This window comes from Bactrocera dorsalis, chromosome 4, assembly GCF_023373825.1.
Source record: "Bactrocera dorsalis isolate Fly_Bdor chromosome 4, ASM2337382v1, whole genome shotgun sequence".
NCBI lineage: Eukaryota > Metazoa > Arthropoda > Insecta > Diptera > Tephritidae > Bactrocera > Bactrocera dorsalis.
This window is the reverse complement of record NC_064306.1, coordinates 63,570,735-63,589,915: the sequence shown is the minus strand read 5'-3', so window position 1 is coordinate 63,589,915 and position 19,181 is coordinate 63,570,735. Positions and strand designations below refer to the sequence as shown.

The 19,181-nt window shown below is 34.4% G+C and overlaps 2 protein-coding genes across 3 annotated transcripts in view; both read left to right on the top strand.

Moving 5' to 3' along the window:
* Positions 1-19,181, top strand: part of LOC105226987 (mast/stem cell growth factor receptor Kit) — a 47,267-nt gene that overhangs the window by 18,213 nt on the left and 9,873 nt on the right. The window lies entirely within an intron of this gene.
* On the top strand, positions 4,903-12,089 carry LOC105233811 (facilitated trehalose transporter Tret1). The gene is made up of 6 exons (XM_049456705.1): positions 4,903-5,213; positions 8,265-8,497; positions 8,565-8,695; positions 8,768-9,105; positions 9,161-9,582; positions 11,800-12,089. Exons 1-6 carry the CDS (start codon positions 5,135-5,137, stop codon positions 12,004-12,006), a joined length of 1,410 nt encoding a protein of 469 aa, XP_049312662.1. The 5' UTR covers positions 4,903-5,134; the 3' UTR covers positions 12,007-12,089.

Genomic DNA, 19,181 nt, shown 5'->3' with positions numbered 1-19,181 from the left:
AAAGGCATAATTTTATATTATGCCAGAAAACAAAGTTGAATTTATAGCCCCCAAAGTGATGATTTCGATACTGAAATTAAAATCTGACCAAGGTGAATAATTATATTTTAAAATCGTGTTGATAGGATTATAGTATTTTATTCAAGATTGACTTCAATCTTTCGCTTTATAACCCTGATCTTAAGAAGAAACAGATTATGTAAAAAAGACTACTCATAATCTCTATATAGAATTCTGCGTCATTACCTTTCGAACGGTTTTCTTGGTAAATTACATCCTCCGAGGATTATTCCTCGTTAAATTAAACTTTAACTTTAAAACACACTAAAAACATGCCTTCTATTGGTATATATAGTGCAAGTACTCCAATCTGGTGAAATTGTTTGTGGTCGAGTTATCTACTAATACTAGATGCAGGTGATACAAACAAAAAGATTTAAGCCTTAGTAAAGACGATTCGTTACCGAAAAGTTTACAATGGAAAGTTTTTTCTTCCATCATAACATCATAGTTGGTAAGTTACATCCATCAGCTTCGTACAGCCTGTTCGATAAAAATGTTTGGCTTAATATTACTGGTCACACGCTGAATTTAACTATGTTGAATTTAGCTAAGGTAAGACTCGAAGACGATCAGTGAGTCTCAAACCTTCTCAAATTAAACAGTGCGTCTTTCGTTAGTCTATTTCATTGCAAGTTTTAAGATCTGAAAAATGTTAAGTTGTACAATCTAATTATAGAAGTGCTACTTAGTGCTACTAACAACCACGTTTCAGAACTTTATAAAGTATATAACCTACATTTTCTTAGAGTTTCCTTAACCGGCAACGTTGAAACCATGAAGCATTATTTTTCATTGAAGACGTCGGCAACTGTCATGGATGATACTTTGAGACATCGGTGTTCTTGCTGATTAAAGTCGGAAAGTTACGGACAAATTTGGTTATTTCTGTTGTTTTAGCGACAGGAAGTATTCTCTAAAGTATTTCGAGTACAATCGACTTGACAGTTAGAACTAAGTATATAACGGGTGATCCTAGTAGAGCCTTTTTTTGACAGATCAGTTGTGAGTCGTGTCAAGCTGCTATGTTATTTTTGTTCAGTATTGTTTACCATTTAAACATGCAAAAACTTACGCCTGAACAACGTTTACAAATCGTTAAACTTTATTACGAAAATTCACGTTCTGTAAAAAATGAGTGTTCGCGCGCATCGCTTAACTTAATCGGTCTACTGAGCTTACCTTTCGCAACACCAACACCCATCTTGAGACCCAGCATTCAGTATTGGATAATATTCGATCAAATAGACCACGTCCAGCATCCAGTAAAGAAAATATAGTAGCCTTAGCTGAGAGTGCACACGAAGATCGTGGATAGTCGATTCGGCGCCGTTCGCAGTAACTTGGGCTGACGAACATATGTAATGACGTGTATCATTTTACGTCGATATCTTAAATTGAAATCGTAGAAAATACAGCTTGTGGAAGAACTGAAGCCATTCTAGCTTCCCATGCGACATCGCTTCGATCTACAGGCTCTTGAAAAGTTCCAAGAAGATCCGACGTTTTTGAGCCAAATTTTGTTCAGCGATGCTGGTGAGAACGTAACCGTCAATAGCGACCGTCATCGCGCCTCGATAATTGACTATTTGATGCCTGAAATTGAAGCTCGTGATGTCGGCGACATTTGGTTTCAACAAAACCGCGCTACTTCCTACACATCTCATCAATAAACAGATTTATTGAGAGAACACTGGTGCATTCATATTGGTTAACGCATCTAAAAGTGCCAGTTAACGATAAAAATCACTTTAGGCGAATTTGTATTTTGTAGCATAGTGTATGTAATTGCGTACCTTGTTTTTAGATTGCTTGCGAAGTAATCAAATGATATTGATAACCACTGTTGCTGTTTATGAATATTTACTACTTTTGAGTTTTTTCTTTCTGTTGCCAAAACAACTAACTGTAGATGTGTGTATGTATACATATACTAACCTATAGCTAAATTAGTTAACAAGTGTTTAAAGCGAAGAGAGCTTTTTTTGAATATATCAAACACTGTTTATATGCCTTCTAAGATATTGTAGCAACGTACTCGCTCCGTAGTTACGAATCGTATGCCCTGTAATGAACTTGAACTTAATCAGCAACAACAAGGAAAATTTCACACTTTATCTTTGTTGTTGTTTTCAAAAGTCATTAGCTCAAAACAAATCATGATTTTTACTAATCGCTTCGCTGCGAAGGCAAATACGACACTAAACAATAAAGATATCTGCGGCTTCTTCACCTAAGCAAGGTGCGAGGGCAGCTGCTTTAACTGATTGTATTTTATGTGAAGAGATGTTTGCAAATCTTATACCAAATTCAAAGTACTAGACAATTGCGTTACAATTTTAAATTGCGTCACTATTTTCGGTTAAGCGGAAGACCTATGGAGAGGAAGATGTCATTGAGTGAGATTATGAAATTCATGCGAGAAAGCTTTCATTTCAAAGCTCTCAAAATACAACAAAATAAAAATGTAGTAATTTTTTGACTTCTTCAAATCGGATGAGTGCCTTAATCTGATTACACTTTTAACGTAATGACAATGACAATGACAAATAGGATATTCGGTGATTTGCTCTTATCGGCGGCGTCACATCAACGTAGGTAAATATTAGGATTGAGAAGCAGCCATTATTGCTCAACAATACAATCCACAGGAAGTCACGACTAGGGAAGCACTAATCCATTGAAAAAATTGTCGTGGAAATTAAACCATATAACCTTCCATTTCATAAGCTTATAAGCGTAAAAGAGATGAACGAATACACGTACACAAGAGTATCGGTTAGATTTATCATTTCATTTCTAAGAAACTCATAGAAACTTTAACCGAAATTTTTGGTGATTTTTTTGGATAATTTACCAGTGACAGTAACCGTTAGTTGTCTTCTTGTGATCCGTAGCGTGTGATAAATATGCTGACTTTTTTGGGTAATTTACCAGTTACTTAACCGTTAGTTGTCTTGCTGTGATCGGAGATATGTTAGATTCACTCTCGCCTCTTCATCTAGATATATGTATTTAGCAATGGAAAAATTCTATGTGTATTTAAATCGCACAGATTTAGATTGCATTTTTGTTGCGTCCGTTGACGTTAATGTACATTTTTAATTACTTTATAAATAAATAAATTTAATATATAAATAAATACCATATATTAATAAACATTTTATATACTAAAATTAAAGCTATAAAAATTACTTTTTAACATCTCTGACACTTTTATGACACATCTGTCGCGGGATTCCACTTTTTTGCAACTACCTCAGCAAAAAGAAGCATCAATGTCAGTGAAAACGTTGCGTACTTACGTAAATAGGCTTGATAGAGCAGTTGATCCCGAAATTTGGGGGTAATGAAATTTTCAAAATTTTTTGAAACGGTATTTGAGGATTTAATTTTTATAGAAAAATTTTTATAAATTTCCTTCTCCATCCAACTGTCCTAGTAATGAGGCGACATCAGCTAATAACCACACCTACTATGCTAGTCACAAAAAAATAAAATTTCCTTGCACTAAACTAAGAGAAATAGAAAATTTTCGTTTAAATGAAAATTCCGGGTCCGTGCCGGTTAAGTAGACCCTGCCGTCGTGAGAAACGTTTCCATCCGTACTTAGCATCGCCTTACTTGCAATTATTCGGTTAAAAGCTTCATCCAAATACTTAAGCTTAATCGCAGCTGGCAAATATTTACATACATTTCACACTTTCAACTATTAACAATAAGTTATTGACTTTTTCCATTTAATAGCAAAATCTTTTGATAGATTATGAAGATTAACTTCAACTTTTGCTGGGATTTAATTTGGAATTAAGTGAATGACAAACACATTTTGACAAAAAGTTGTTTACGATAGCATTAGCTTTATGAGAGTGGCTTTTATAGACAACTCGTAAAGGGCTTGGCATTTGTAGGAGGCTTTAAGCAGGTCTAGTGACTATTAATTTTTGTGGAATAAAATAGAGTAGTTAAAAGTGATCCCGAAGTTAGATAGTTATATGAAAAATAACAAACAATTTTACTTACTTTTTGTTCATGACAACCTTACGAAAGTTTTAGAAATTTTGTTTTTTCGGTCCGTACAAAATCTTCAAAGACGGTCGAGAGATCAAAGAAGACATGCCTCGTTCTTGATGACCTTACCGACGAAAATATTAAAAAAAAGCGAAGGACATGGTGCTTGAAAATCGTCAGGCAAGTGTTAGAGAGATGGTAAGAGAGCTGCACATCTCTCGACAGTCTGTTCAAATGATTTTGGTGGATATTTTGTGAATTAAACACGTTCTTGCTCGACTCGTCCCGATAAAGTCGAATTTGGTTCGATAATAGTACGATTGTGCCTGATTTAAAGCCAAAAACGCAATGAATGCCCAAACCGAAATTGCCACTCCTTAGATCCCGTAGTCAGTCGATCGAAAAGATAAATAAAATTCGCTGAAGGAGCTGAAGGCCATTCCAAAAAGTGCGCATGAAGAGTGTTTCGAGGATTGGAAAAATCGTTGGAAAAATCTTTTAAGGCGATAATATAAATATTGTTGAATATTTGAATATTTCCGTGTACTTATTTTGTCACAATGTAATTCCAAAATAATCCCGAAATAACGGGATTGTATAAAAATTGAAGCAAACTCATAATCATTCCGTCAATCCCGAAACTCTTTGCTAGCTTTCACTTTCACATCACTAATGAAAACTTTATACGTTACAGACCTTTTCTTAAGCTTTAGTGATGAAATGCGATTTTTGCTTTGAGATAAAAATGCAAGTAGAAAAGCAAAGCAAATATTTAAATAAGCGAATGAAGCGCGCTAAGAAATTATTTATGTATAATATTTGGCAATTGTGTTTGAGTTTTGAGTAGTGCGGACCGACAGTACACCGCCGCCAGTGATGGAGTTCACAAGTCGGAATTCCGTTACCAAGCACCAAAGAGACGCGCAAATAAACTAAGAGAAATCCAATAGCAAATCTTACACACACACACACTCGTACATAACTGTGATTAAGCGCAACTAGTTTAACGGTTAAACTGGTTTTCTGTGCAAAATTGTAACGCTGTAAAAGAAAAAGCCAAAATATGTTGTTAAATTTGTGTAAAAATTCACAGGGCGTTTTTCGCGCTGAATTTCGAACGCAATTGTTGGCGGCAGCGAGCGGTAAATACATAAAAATATGCAAAAGATAGTTACAAGCGGAATGTGGGCATGACAAGTGCAAAGTGGTTTAGTGCATTATTATATAATAATTTTACTAAATTTGCATTTATTTGTTAAATGCTGCAAAGTGTGGGTTTAATATTGGACTTAGTGGAATGTGCAAAAAATATTTACATAAATAAAAGAAAAAAATGTGTGGTTGAATAAAGTAAACAAAACAAAAAAAAAAATAATGATTACAAATATTTTTTTGGTTTTGTTAAAATATGGCATTTGCCTAAAAAAGGTTTGAAATAAAAAAAAGGAATTTATAACAAATTAAAAAAAATTATAGACGGAAAAAATGGTTAAAAAAATAATAATAAAAATATTTTTTTATGTCAGATTATTATTTAAAAAATAAAAAAAATATTAGATATTAATAAATTAATTTTTTATACAAAAATAATATTTTTAAAACAAAAACATTTTAAAAGATTTTTTTAATTAAAATTAAATTTTTAAAAAACTTTAATTAAAACAAAATTGTTTTTTTTTAATAAATTTAATTACAAAAATTAAAATAAGGCCTTTGTCTAAAAAAAGTTGGAAATATAGAATTAAGATAATAACAAATAAAACAAAAGTGATTAAATGGTAAAAAAAAATAAATATAATAATAATTGTAAAACTAGTTTTTATGTCAAAATGTTATTAAAAAACTTTTAGATACTACTAAATTGAAAATTAATTTTTCATGTCAAAATATAATTTTAAAAATCAAAAAATATTAAATATTAATAAATTTTAAAAAATGTTTTTTGGTTTTAAATAAAAAAATAATTCTATTTATAAAAATTTATACAAATTTAACCATGATTTTTTGTAAACAATAAAATAAAAAAAAATATATTAACTTAGTGTTTTGCTTACAATTAAAACAAAAAGAGCTTTTAAGAAAAAAACATTAAGAAACAATTAAAATATTAAAAAAATAAATCAATTTCCAAATAAAACAAAAAATAGCTACTTAGAAATAAAAAAAATCTAAAACAAATAAAAACATAAGGAATAAAATGTTAATTAATAATTTTTTTTGGTTAATAACCAAAAATTTATTTAAAAAATTAAATAAAATTTATTAAACTAAAAAATATATTTGACAGTGATTTGAAGCATTTGGTTTTTAATACAAAAATGCCTTGTCGGCTACAATAAAAAAAATAATAACAAAAAAAAATTGTAAGACATTAAAAAAATAATTTAAAAAATGTAACAATTTATTTTTTTATATTAATAAAAATATTTTTTATAATAATAAATTTTTATATTAATAATAGTATTTTTTATATTAAAAAAAAGTAAGTAATTCTAAAAGTTTAATAATATATACTTTTGAATATTTAATAAAAATTTAGCTTTTTTTATTAAAATTTCTTATAGTTATTTGTCTGTAGAGAAAAAAAAACATAAAAGTAATTTAAGAATTAAAAAAAATATTTTGTTTTTAATAAAATATCTTATAACTTAAATATTTGTCTAAAATGAACATCAAGAAACGCTAAATACATAAAAATAAGAAATGAAAAAAAAAATATTCTTAAAAAAATATTAAAAAAAAAACAAATATGACATATGTAAATATTAATTTTCTTCTAAGAAAAATAATTTGAAAATTTTTTTTAAATATTTCATAAACATTTTATTTTTTCTTAAAATTTTTCATAACTTAGTTGCTTGCCTACAGTGAAAATAAATAAAAAATTAAAATAAGAATTAATAATTTTTTTTTTCAAAACCCTCTTAATAAAAAAATGAATAAAAAAAACCCCAAAAATATTATTCTATAAAAAATAAAAATTACATAAATATTTATTTTCTTACAAAAAAAAAATAATTTTAAAAATTTTAAAAATTTTTATTTTTTTTATTTTTATAATTAAATAATATTTTTTATAATTTTTTTTTTAAATTTTCGTAACTTAGTGTTTGCTTAAATATGAAATCAAAATCCTCTAAATAAAAAAATAATCAAAAAAACAAAAAAAAATTAATTTAAAAAAATTTATAAATTAATAAATATTACATAAATATTTATTTTATTCTAAAAAAAAAATAATTTAAAAAATTTACAAAAAAATATAAATTAATTAAAAAAATATATGTATATATAAAAAGCAACATTAAAAATATTAATATTAAATTATTATTACTCAAAATTAATTAAAAATTACCAAATATCACTTAAAAAATAAAGAAAAAATAAAAAAAAATAATGAAAAATATTACTTTGTAAATGTAAAAAAAATAGATTGGTTAATAAAAAAATACAAAATTAACAAAAAAAAACAATAATATGCAATAAAAATAATTGGTTTCTTTTATTAAAATATATCATAACCAAAAAAAAATTTTATATCAAAAAGACAAAAAAAAAATAGTTATGAAAGCTAAGAAGTATAATTTTTAAATATTTGATAAAAATTAAAAAATATGTCTTTCATTAAAATGTGCTAAAATTTTGTTGTTGGCTACAGCAACAAAAAGGGTCTATTAAAAAAATAAAAATTAAATCTAATTAAAGAGAAAAAATTAAAAATAAAAAATATTAACTGAAAAAGAAAGAAATTTGCTAAATAAATAAAAAAAATATATATTTAAAAATATATTTAAAAATAAAAATAATTTTGCACTTTTATTAAAATACGAGTACGCCATAACTTGCCTGTATGCTTACAACAAAACAAAAAGTTCAGAAATCCAATAGAAAAAATTGTTACATAATCCGCTGTCATAGAAGTCAGCAATATTATTGTAGTAAGCAACAACAGCAACCACTCAATGCATAAGAGCGCAATATTTACGTATTTTTGTAAACACATACACACACTCACATAATTAAACCCATTACGAAAGATTTTTTGCAAATAATTTAATTGCCACTTGTCATGCCTTCTATTGGCTTAAGGGACTAAAAGAAGCACCACTTTAACAATCTATTTCTGAAACTGAAATCTCAATATGTGCACTCGATATATTAAATTTTGCATTTGCTTTCGTGTCGCCGCCTAGTAACCATAATCACATTTTGCCATGGCATCGGGCTTGGCTGGTTCGCGCCAATGCTGTTCAAGCTGCAGACACCCGCCGAAAGTCCGCTTGACTTTGAGGTCTCCGTGGAGCAGGGCTCCTGGATGGGTGCGCTGGTGTGCCTAGGCAGTTTACTCGCCAATGTGTTCTTCGGCTATCTATTGGATATAGTTGGGCGTAAGGCCTGCATATATTGTCTGGCCATACCGCATATTGTAAGTACGCGCCACAAACAACAATAATCAAAACAGGTTTACTTTAAGTGAATTTTTTGAAATGCAGTGCTTTTGGTGTCTAGTCTACTTTGCGCAATCCATCGAGTATCTTTATGCGGCGCGCTTCTGTGGCGGTATGACCGGTGGTGGCAATTATGTCGTCATACCGATTTTCATTGGCGAAGTCGTCGATCCAGCGTAGGTTACATTTTTTAACCTGCTTTTATCTTAAAATTTACAACAAGCTCTTCACTATGCACTCTCTCATAGGATACGCGGTCGTCTCACTTCGTTATTCACACTCACCTTGAATTCGGGCATGTTGGTGGGCTATACAATGTCCTCGAATCTACCTTATCACTTGATACCGTTGCTGGTGATCTCACTACCCGTGCTCTTCTTGCTGATCGAAACATTCTTTCCGGAAACACCGACGTATCTCTTGCAGCGCGCACAAGTTGAAAAAGCCGAGAAAGCCTTTAAATTCTATCAGGGCCACACGGCTGAGAGTAAGCAGGATATCGATAGGTGCAATGCGAAGTTTTCAGAGCTACGCGATGCGATGTCGCAAAAGTCGCAAGCAGACGTTGTTACTTGGCGCGATTTCTGTAAGTCTCTTTCAAATTTTTTTTACTACCTCGATTTACCGTTATACAACTACAGTTAGCAAACGCGCCATACGTGCCCTCAGCATGGGCAGTATGCTGATTCTAATTAACGTATTCACCGGCAGCTTCGCGATACTCAATTACACCTCGTCCATATTTGGCGCCGTCAAAACGGATATACATCCGAATACGAACACCACAATAATTGGTTTGGTGCAAATTATCGGTACCATAACCGCCATCATATTGGTGGATCGTTATGGTCGCAAAATGCTGCTCATGTTGTCCACCGCCTCCATGGGTATTTGTTTGGCCGCGTTCGGTATGTACGCCTTCTTTGCCGAAGAGACCAGCGTGGATCTGACACCTTATCGCTCGTGGTTACCGCTGCTGCTGATGGCGCTTATCGTACTTGCGGCGAATGTGGGCGTAATACCCGTCACATTTGTCGTGCTGGTGGAGATTCTACCACCGAAGGTAATTATCTATATAACACACACTCATACACCTAATTTTTATTTGAATTTATCGATATTTTTGTGCTCGAGTCGGTTAAGTGGCGTTAAAGTGGCTTACATGAAAATCAAATGCGAACTTAAGTGCCTTAATATTAGGTGTTGAACGCAAAAAGGGCATAACTCGAAATTGAAAAGTTTTTGAAGAAGAATGTAAAATGGTTTTACTTAAATTAATATAAAAGAAAATATATAAAATGAAGTATGGCATAATGAATATGATGGATAAGTGAAGGAGTGAAGGGAAGCAGATCAAAAACAGTTTATATTCTTAGATTAGGTTAGGTTGAAAGTTCGATCCAAAAAACGAGTGCCACTTGGACTGCTGAGCACCGCGGTTCATTGATATCTGAAAAGTCTTATATATTGAACGAAAAAACTGTCAGAATTCCACGAAGCGCTTTGAGTCTCTCAAAAATTTGTTGGGTCTGCTCATATCGATTCCAGCTTCATCGTCAGGTTCGCAGATAATTTGACTGCTGAGATGTTCTGAGTTGCAAACGTTTTAGAATGGAGGAAAAAATGACTTGTATTTCCAGCTCATCTTCCACTAAAACTTTCAGCTTTACCGCATGTACACCTATTGGACAATGTCCGGTAAGAACTACTACGATTGCGAGAAGATGAATCTTATTGGGACCGAGTAGAACAGTGGTTTTACTGCGTGCTGCACTAGAATATAAGGCTTTCACAGTCGCATAAATAAACAACGGAGACCAATCTGGCTCCCTATTCGATGTATATACTCACTCTAGACATTCATTGAGCGCACAGTGAGCGAGCTCAAACCACGGTAGCTCTGCTTGAAAAACACTACAGTGATTGAGAACCCAGCATCTATCTTGGAAAAAGCATTAACATCAACAGCAACGTCAGCCTCGAAATTCAACGCAGAATAACTCTTGTCGACAGATGCTACTTCGGACGGAGTAGGCAATAGAGAAGTAAAGTCTTCTCTCGACGAAAAAAGACTTAACTCTGCAAGTCTCAGCATCCCCATCCTGCTATCTAGTGCCGAAGCATGGACCATGACAACATCTGATGAATCGACGCTACGATTTTTCGAGAGAAAGGTTCTGCGGAAGACATATGGTGCATTGCGAGTTGAAAACGGTGAATACCGCAGTCGATGGAACAATGAGCTGTATGAGATATACGACGACATATATAGATATAGAATGGATGAAAACACTCCGGCTCTGAGAGTAGTCAACTCAGTACCCGGGGAAGCAGTGTAAGAGGAAGACATCCACTCTGTTGGATAGACCAGGTGGAGAAGGATTTGGCTACACTTGGATTCTTCAATTGGCGCCAAACAGGAGAGAGGAAGAACGACTGATGCGTTGTTGTAAACTTGGCTCGCGTAAGCGTTGTCTATGCCAATAAAGAAAAGAAGAATATGCAATAACTAAAGACTATGCTTGAGAGTGAGCGCTGAACTTTCTTAATCGTCGAAAAACTCGGACTCAAGATATTTGTAATCCATCTAGCTTGGATTTTGAAAAAGAAATAACCAGATGAGAGACACTAACTAATATCAAGCTCTAAAAGACAATACAGTATCTTTTTAAGGCTGTTGAACGAGTTTTTCCGAAGTAAGACAAGAAAGAAAGAGATATTGACTTTATGGGCGTAGCGTGTTATGGACTTTTGGTCTTTTGACCTCGCAGAGAAAAATTAAAAATACACTTCACGCGTTGCTCTGTCCTCTGTGATGTAAAAATATGAACATTCGATTTTGATTCGAACATCCGATTCCATTTTTCACATCTCGAGACCAAAGCAACCTTGAAGTGTATTTTTAATTTTTCTCTCGTGTTGCGAAAAATCGAACATAACTTATATCAGGCGCGGATCCACGGGGGCGGGTCGGCTGGTTATTTTGAACTGCGTAGAGTTTACAAACAGTTGAAAGTAATACATTATGTCCATCATAAGTGACACTCCGCGAAGAAAGGGACTTTGAGTTGCAAGTACAAAATTATATAAATTATAAATTATGTAAACATTTGGACCTCCCATTCAAAGAGTTGTATTGATAAAAATCAAAAACAGTAATACTCATTTGAGCATATATAACAAAGGAGCACAAAAATGTCGAGTAATTCGTAATGAACAAGTTTAATTAATTAATGCAACCTTTTTTAAAAATAATCGCTTTTCTTCCTCATCCATGTAGATCCGCTCAAAAGGCGCCTCCTTTTGCTTGTGCTTGCTGAGTCTTTTCACATTTATTTTGATCAAAGTATTTCCACCATTCATGCAGGCCTTCGGTTTGTCAGCGTCAATGTGGGCCTGCGCTTCGTTCGCCGCACTCGGCCTTTTCTACATAGCCATATTCCTGCCAGAGACAAAAGGAAAGTCCATGAGTAAAGAGGAATCGTAAAAAAGCATTACAAGTCATTACTATAAGTACTTCTGTAAATATGTATTTTCTTAATAAAATTATGGTTTATATGTATGTATGTATTTAAAAATTAATTGTTGTGGTGAAAGCACTACTATAATGTTTCTAGACTAACGAGTGGAAATTACAAAGGAATTGTACTTATTAGTGTAATATTTATTTACAACAATAAAGACACCAAAAATACAAAAAAATTTAAATTCAAATAGTTCGGTATATTGTTTTAATGATTTTTTTGAATGAAATATTTGTTCGCTGAACAACTTATGTATATAGTATACGGTGGTGCCTCGGGCCACAAAAGCATCGCAGACTTTTGTAGGGTTCCAACTATCGAAGATGCAACGACTTGCTTGCATCTGTATGCCGAGTGTCATGCGCACATGTCCGACGGCAGCATTTGAAGTCATGCTTGAGCTCACACCACTTCAGCTAGTAATCGAACAGGTAGTCAAACACGCACTGCTCCAAATGACAGCAGAAGTATGTGGTAGAGATAAGATAATCTCAACCCAACGGGTGAAGGAATTAAGTGGTGTAATACCATTGACTCTTCTCCCAAGGAACAGCATTATCAAAAGGATAAACTTCACCAAGAAGTTCTAGGTTACCTTAAACAGTAAAGCTGGATGGAATGATCCCACTCTGGAGCTACTGTTTAGGGATAGTACAAACAAGTAGTACACCGACGGCTTGAAAACGTCGGAGAGGATTGATGCAGGAGTCGCAGGAACACGCAACAAATTCTCCATATCTGTGGGATGTTTTCCCTGCATTTTTCAAACATTTCCATAAGTCGGTGGGTAGATATAAACCTCCAACGCAACTATCGCAACGAACGTATAACCATACTTAGCGACAGTCAAGCGGCACTTAAAGCAATCTCTGCCTATGAGATCAAATCTCTACTGGTGCAGGTGTTTAGAGAACGGCTGACTAGTCTAGCGGAACGTACCCAAGTACACCTTATCTGGGTGCTCGGTCACAGAGGTATGGCCGGGAATGAACTGACTGATGAGCTCGCTCGCTCCGCAGCATCCACTGACATGGTAGCACCTGAACTCTTTATCGCGGTGGGTCCTCATTCCATAAAGGAAAGAAGTATTAGGCAACAACTCCATGACATGTGCCATGCCAAGTTGCTAATGGTTGGTGACAACCTCAGGAGGTTGAAATTTTAAATATATATAAATACCTCCCTAGGGACAAACTTGTCGCATTCTATACTGGTCACTTTAAGCTCAAGAAGCCCTTATACAAGACTTGTATAACATCAGCCTAACTTCTTGAGCAAATTACCGGTTCTGCGACAGGGAGTCTGAAACTCCAGAACACTTGCTAATTGACTGCATAGAAGTCTGCAGACGCAGGATAAAAACCCTTGGATCCATGTCTCCAAATAGGGATCACATTGCCTCATTAGCGCCTAGCACTATATTGGAACTTATTAATATACTTGGGCTAGGTGGGTCGTTGTTACTTAGGAGAGAGCTCAATATACCTAAGATCGCGGTGCAATCTCCATCTATTAACCATATCTTATCCTATCCTACACTTTTTAAAAATCGGAAGGAAAAATTTACGACTGACGTGTTAAGAGGTTTTTAGGATATTTGAGGTGTGCTGATTGCGATTTTGAGTTCAATATCATAATTTTATATATCATTTTAGTAAATGATGGTGGTTTGTTAGGAAAATTATACTATCAATTTCGATTTTAGCAACCCAAAATTAGCAAAAAGCAGCCTCTAACATCACAGTCGCAGATTGACTACAAACTGGTATTGCCTAAGTAACAGTCCTTGCCTGAATAAATGCTACTACACAAGAGATGGAATCGGCTGCCGGAGATCCAGCTGCAGTGAAGTCATCAAACTTCGTATTCGACAGGCCCACAAGCTGCCGACCGATCATAGTTAAGATATCTAACTTCGTTACATCCTATCTAAAATACTGTTTTCTGTGCTCCAACGTCATCGAGAAGGCTCACTGACCAACGTATAGTTACACGAAATTGATAAAGCAAGACCACGAACGTATTTCATGTGATCTTAAGTACTAAATTGTATATTCAGCATGTGGAGATTCTCCCATAAAATCCACTGCGCGTTCTAAATCACCTTCAAGCTGTATTACACGTCTACTGTGATATACGACCGCTATAATTTTTTCTAATCCAGGGTGTCTTGCATTCAATTTCTTCATAAATTGATGTCGTCTGTTTAATTGGTACGATTTAGTGGTCTGTGCAATTATGTAATCAAAAAATAATTATTTTTTGCCAACACAACATTTATTCTCCACAAGGATAGCAGCACTCAAAGCAATGTTAAATAATTCGTATCCAAGCAGAACGGTAAGCGCTCATTAGCGTCCACGGAGCGGGACATCACTTAAATGCTGGTGGAATGCTTTTAAATGTTTGGCGTCCTTTAAATTTTGGTGGGCAGTCATATGCAAATACCATGGGTAATTAGTGAGACCAAGGCACAAACATGTATGTATGTATGTACATAAATGTAGTATATATTATATCACTTCTTCAGGCTGTTTGCTGACCGCGGTTTTAATATGTTTTCAATTAATGCAGGTGCACAGGTGCGAGTGCGCAGTAAATAATTTCACATTAGCATTTAAATAATTATGTTTGAGTACGTAATAATTTTGTAATCATGCCTAAGCTTCACTGGGAATTTCCACTCAATGCCGATATATACCTTTTCGGTCTATTTTTATATACAAACCGGCCGAATAGCTAAGCAGTATTGGCCTTATACAATTGGATATCGATTTAAATGTCTGCCACTTACTATACACAAATATTGATGTGAAATTAATATGACAAATATGCCAGCGTTATTTTTAGAGCCCTATATTCTACTCTCTTAACTTGGTTTCTAAGAAACTTTATGTTGGAGGCATACATTTTTCCTTCTGAGATTAATGCTCCTACGCGTTTTAGCTCGCACTGACTCCTTCGTTTTCATATCAACTCACCAAAAGTAGCCACAAGATTTGAAAATAGTAACTAAGTCAGCAGTTAGCCTTAAATATTCAAAAATATAGAGTATTGTGCGGGTTAAGTATGTTCCCATGAGTGTCAGGAATACGTAAACGGAAATAACGCGGATTTTAATACGTCTAAGAATGGTTGACTCGATGGTTTTCGAATGCTTACTAAAATAAAAAATCAAATAAGAAGGATAAAGAAAATGCTTAACAAGAGCAAAAGATGAGGTGCAGCGGCGTCAAAGTCGTTTTAAAAACTTTATCTTGGAAATGTTACGACCCACAGTCTTTTAGAATAAGTTTCCGTATTGTCATGGTACCTGCAATATAAATAGAGTTTGGTCTTTCCGACTTTGGTAGACAGATTCGAACTTCAGCATTCGTTCGAATCCGTCTAATTATACCCTGAAAAGGACATACAGATTTGTCACGCTGTTTGTAATGACCAAAAGGAAATGCCAGACACCCTATCAAGGATATATTGAGTAGTCGAAAAAGTCTTTTCGTATTTCTATTCAAACTTCAACTTATTTTTTTATATATTTTTAATGAACCTTATTGAACCAAATATGTACTATTTTGGTCGACCGCTTTTTGGCATTTTTCCGCTACAGACATTATTCCATCAGTGCAAAACTTTTCTGGTTTCTCGGCTAAAAACTGCGACTAGTAAATTTCACAGGCTTCTCTTGAAGCCAACTTTACTCCATGAAGGGAGTTTTGTATTGGCCGAAACAAATTGTAGTCCGATGGTGCTGAATCAGGGCTATATGGTGGATGCATCAAAACTTACCAGCCAAGCGTTCCCAGTTTTTGTCCTGTTGGAAAACGGAGCCCTTTCTGTTGAACAGTTCTCGCCTTTTTTTCGATTGCTTGCTTCAATCTCATTAGTTGTTGACAGTAAAATGTAGAATTAATCATTCGGCCATGTTGGAGCAGCTCATAGTAGATGATTCCTTTCCAATCCCAGCAAAAACTTAGCTAACCTTTCTAGGCGTTAATCCTGGCTTTGCGACCATTTGTTGAGCTTCACCACGCTTGGATCATGATCTTTTTTGCGCATTATTGTCGTGTCGACAAAATTTAGTCCGACGTATTCCTCTCACATTCTTATGTCTCAGTGCGAAAATGGGCAAAATCGGAAAACAACCACGTCTACTTCCCATATAGCACAAATTTAAATTCCATTTGAGTCTTTTACTTTCAAGTCACTTCTCTGACAATGGTATGTCTGTATGCTAAAAATTGGTCGAATCGGGTCAATACTTCCCTGAGCCCCCATATACCTAACAAAAAGATTTTCTTACTTATGGGTAACTTTATGTTGCTTATATCGTCCAATATTTGAGTTATCTCAATGAAAACGAGAGAGCCTGTTTTACTCATAACAATGGATCTTTGTGCCTAAAATAAATAAAATTGGGAGCACTGGAGATATACGACTGCAACTCCCAGAATAAACTTTGAAAATTATCCACTTTTAGGCTCCTAAGTTGGCGTAATTCTTTAAGCTGTTTTAATTTATAGTATTGATAGGCGCCAACTGACAGATAGACAGATACAGTGTCGCATTTAAAGCGCTAAATTTGAAAATTCCTTAACTCATTACATTGTCTATGCAATTACTGATAAGAACACTTAAGTTTTTTCTTATTTCGCTTTCTGCAGACCGCCTACGTAACATGCACCTGTAACTATGTATTGCATAAGCATACTTGTATGTAGCCCTAAGAGCTCAGTTCACATCAATAAACACAAAATAGAAAGCACGTGTTTCAATCAACATTGTCATCGAAGAAGTATATAGTAATTAGTCTTACTGTCATTAGTCTAAGAGTGTATATAGGACGATATTTACATATATGTACATATATACAATTATACAAACATATATTATATTATATATATTCAAAGCATGTGCCTATAGGAATATGTTGTCTAACTAGAACTCATCCACATTCAATATCTTCAAAGCTGCAATATTAGATCTTATTATGATCTATCTTAAGCTATATAATCCCGGTTGCTTGCTATCGAAATGGCAGTTTTAATGTTAATAAGTGGAACGGATCCATTTTTCTGGGGTCTTTTGCAAAATTTGAAGCTTGATGAATATCTGTTCTATGGTAGATATTCTAGACCAGTCCTGATTTAAAGACATGTACCTTAAAAGTTTGGTGACTAAATGTGAAAACGTCATTTAAGCGAAGAAGACAGAAATTTGGAGTAGAATTTTTGTTGGGAGTCTCATACCGTCGACAATTTATTCGTTATACCAGATTATTTAATAATATTAATATGTAATCCTCGTAAGAATTAGTCTATCCGAGCCGTCTAACAGCGTAGTCATCAAAGCGTTGAAGTTCCAGAAAATGTTAGTCTTTTCTACAGCTAATGTCAAAGCATAAGCAGTTTATCTAAACCGTCACTACTCCAAACAGTTTCTACAAGGTACCCATATTTACAAAGCAAATAACGGGTGATACAAGTATAGGTACTTTTTTCAATAGCCTTTTTTGACAGATCACGCGAGTACTGTCAAATTGTCAAGTTATTTTTTTTCATCACCATCACCGATCTTCTGCCCCAGCATTCCTTATTGGATAATATTCGCGCCGAGATATTAAATGGAAAGCGTACTAAATGCAGCTTGTGTACGAACTGAAGCTGCTCGACCTTTCCAGGCAACCTCGCTTCGCTCTATGGGCTTTTGAAAAGTTCCAAGGTGATCCGACGTTTTTGAGCCAAATTTTGTTCAGCGATGACACCCATTTCTGGTTCAATATGTAAACAAGCAAAATCTCCTCAATTGGGACAAAGAGCAACCTGAGGAGATTCAAGACTTGCCATTCCTTCCAGACAAAAAACACGATTTGGTGCATCGGTCCATATTTCTTCAAAAATGACGCCGGTGAGAATGTAACCGTCAATGGCGATCGTTATCGCGCCATGATAACCGACTATTTGATGCCTGAAATTAAACTTGTGATATCGGTGACATTTGGTTTCAACATAGCGGCGCCAGTTCCCACAGATCGCATCGAATCAATCAATGGATTTATTGCTAGAACACTGCGGTGAGCAGACAATCTCACGTTCAGGCCTTGGAGCAAAACATCACGCGTCTCCTTCGCCAGTTATCAATCGAAATGTTCGAACGAGTCATCGAAAATTGGACTCAACGAATGGACCATCTGATACGTAGCCGCGGCCAACAGTTGAAAGAGATAATCTTCAAGAAATAAATGCCAAAGAATGTTCTATCGAATGATAATAAACATTCCTCATTAAATGTGAAGTTTCCGTGTTTTTTTTTAAAAAGTATGGAACCTCGAAATGGATCACCCTTTATAAGTACCTATGTACAACATACATACATATGTTTAAACAGTCGTACTATGTAATCGATGCGAATCTTAAGGGTGGGCGGTGTACTTATAACACCAATCCATCCACGCATTTTTACCGCATGTTGACATTTCGCCACACAGGTGGTCGCCCCTGCTCGCCTCCTCTATATGTGTAATGCAAGTTGATGAACGTTTCTGAGTTTTTAACGCTAAATTTCCCAGAACGTGGAGGTTACTTTAATTGATGAGCTTTTATTCATTTAATTTACTGTCGTTTCGCGGCGGTTTTGGGGGTTACAAATCGTAATTTGTTTTGTATCAAATGACACATACAAATGTAATGATAAACGACATTTCGGATGCATTTGGATTAGATACGATACTTTGCAAAATAAATATGTACATATATACCTTTACATATCTACGATTGATTTAAGGAAAATTGTAAAATTTAATGCTAAAATTGATTAAATTTATAAAGTTTATAAGCCTAAGGCTTAGCAGGTATTAGAGGTGAGTCATACTTTCGTACTTAAAGACTTGGAATACCTTCATTCTTTACTGTACTGAACCTTCCGGATTTACGTATGGCACATATTTTATATTTTGGGGAGTAAAGAGCGTACACGTAGGAGTTAAACGAGTCTTAAATCATCTTAACTCCCCTTTATAGTTTTCTTTCCAGTAGGTTCTGAACTGTGACTAGACCGCCTTACAGTCTTCCGTTTCTCTGCAGCTAACCTTGGAGATCCTGTTTACTCTTAAGGCATTCCACATCACCCTGATCCGCTTGAT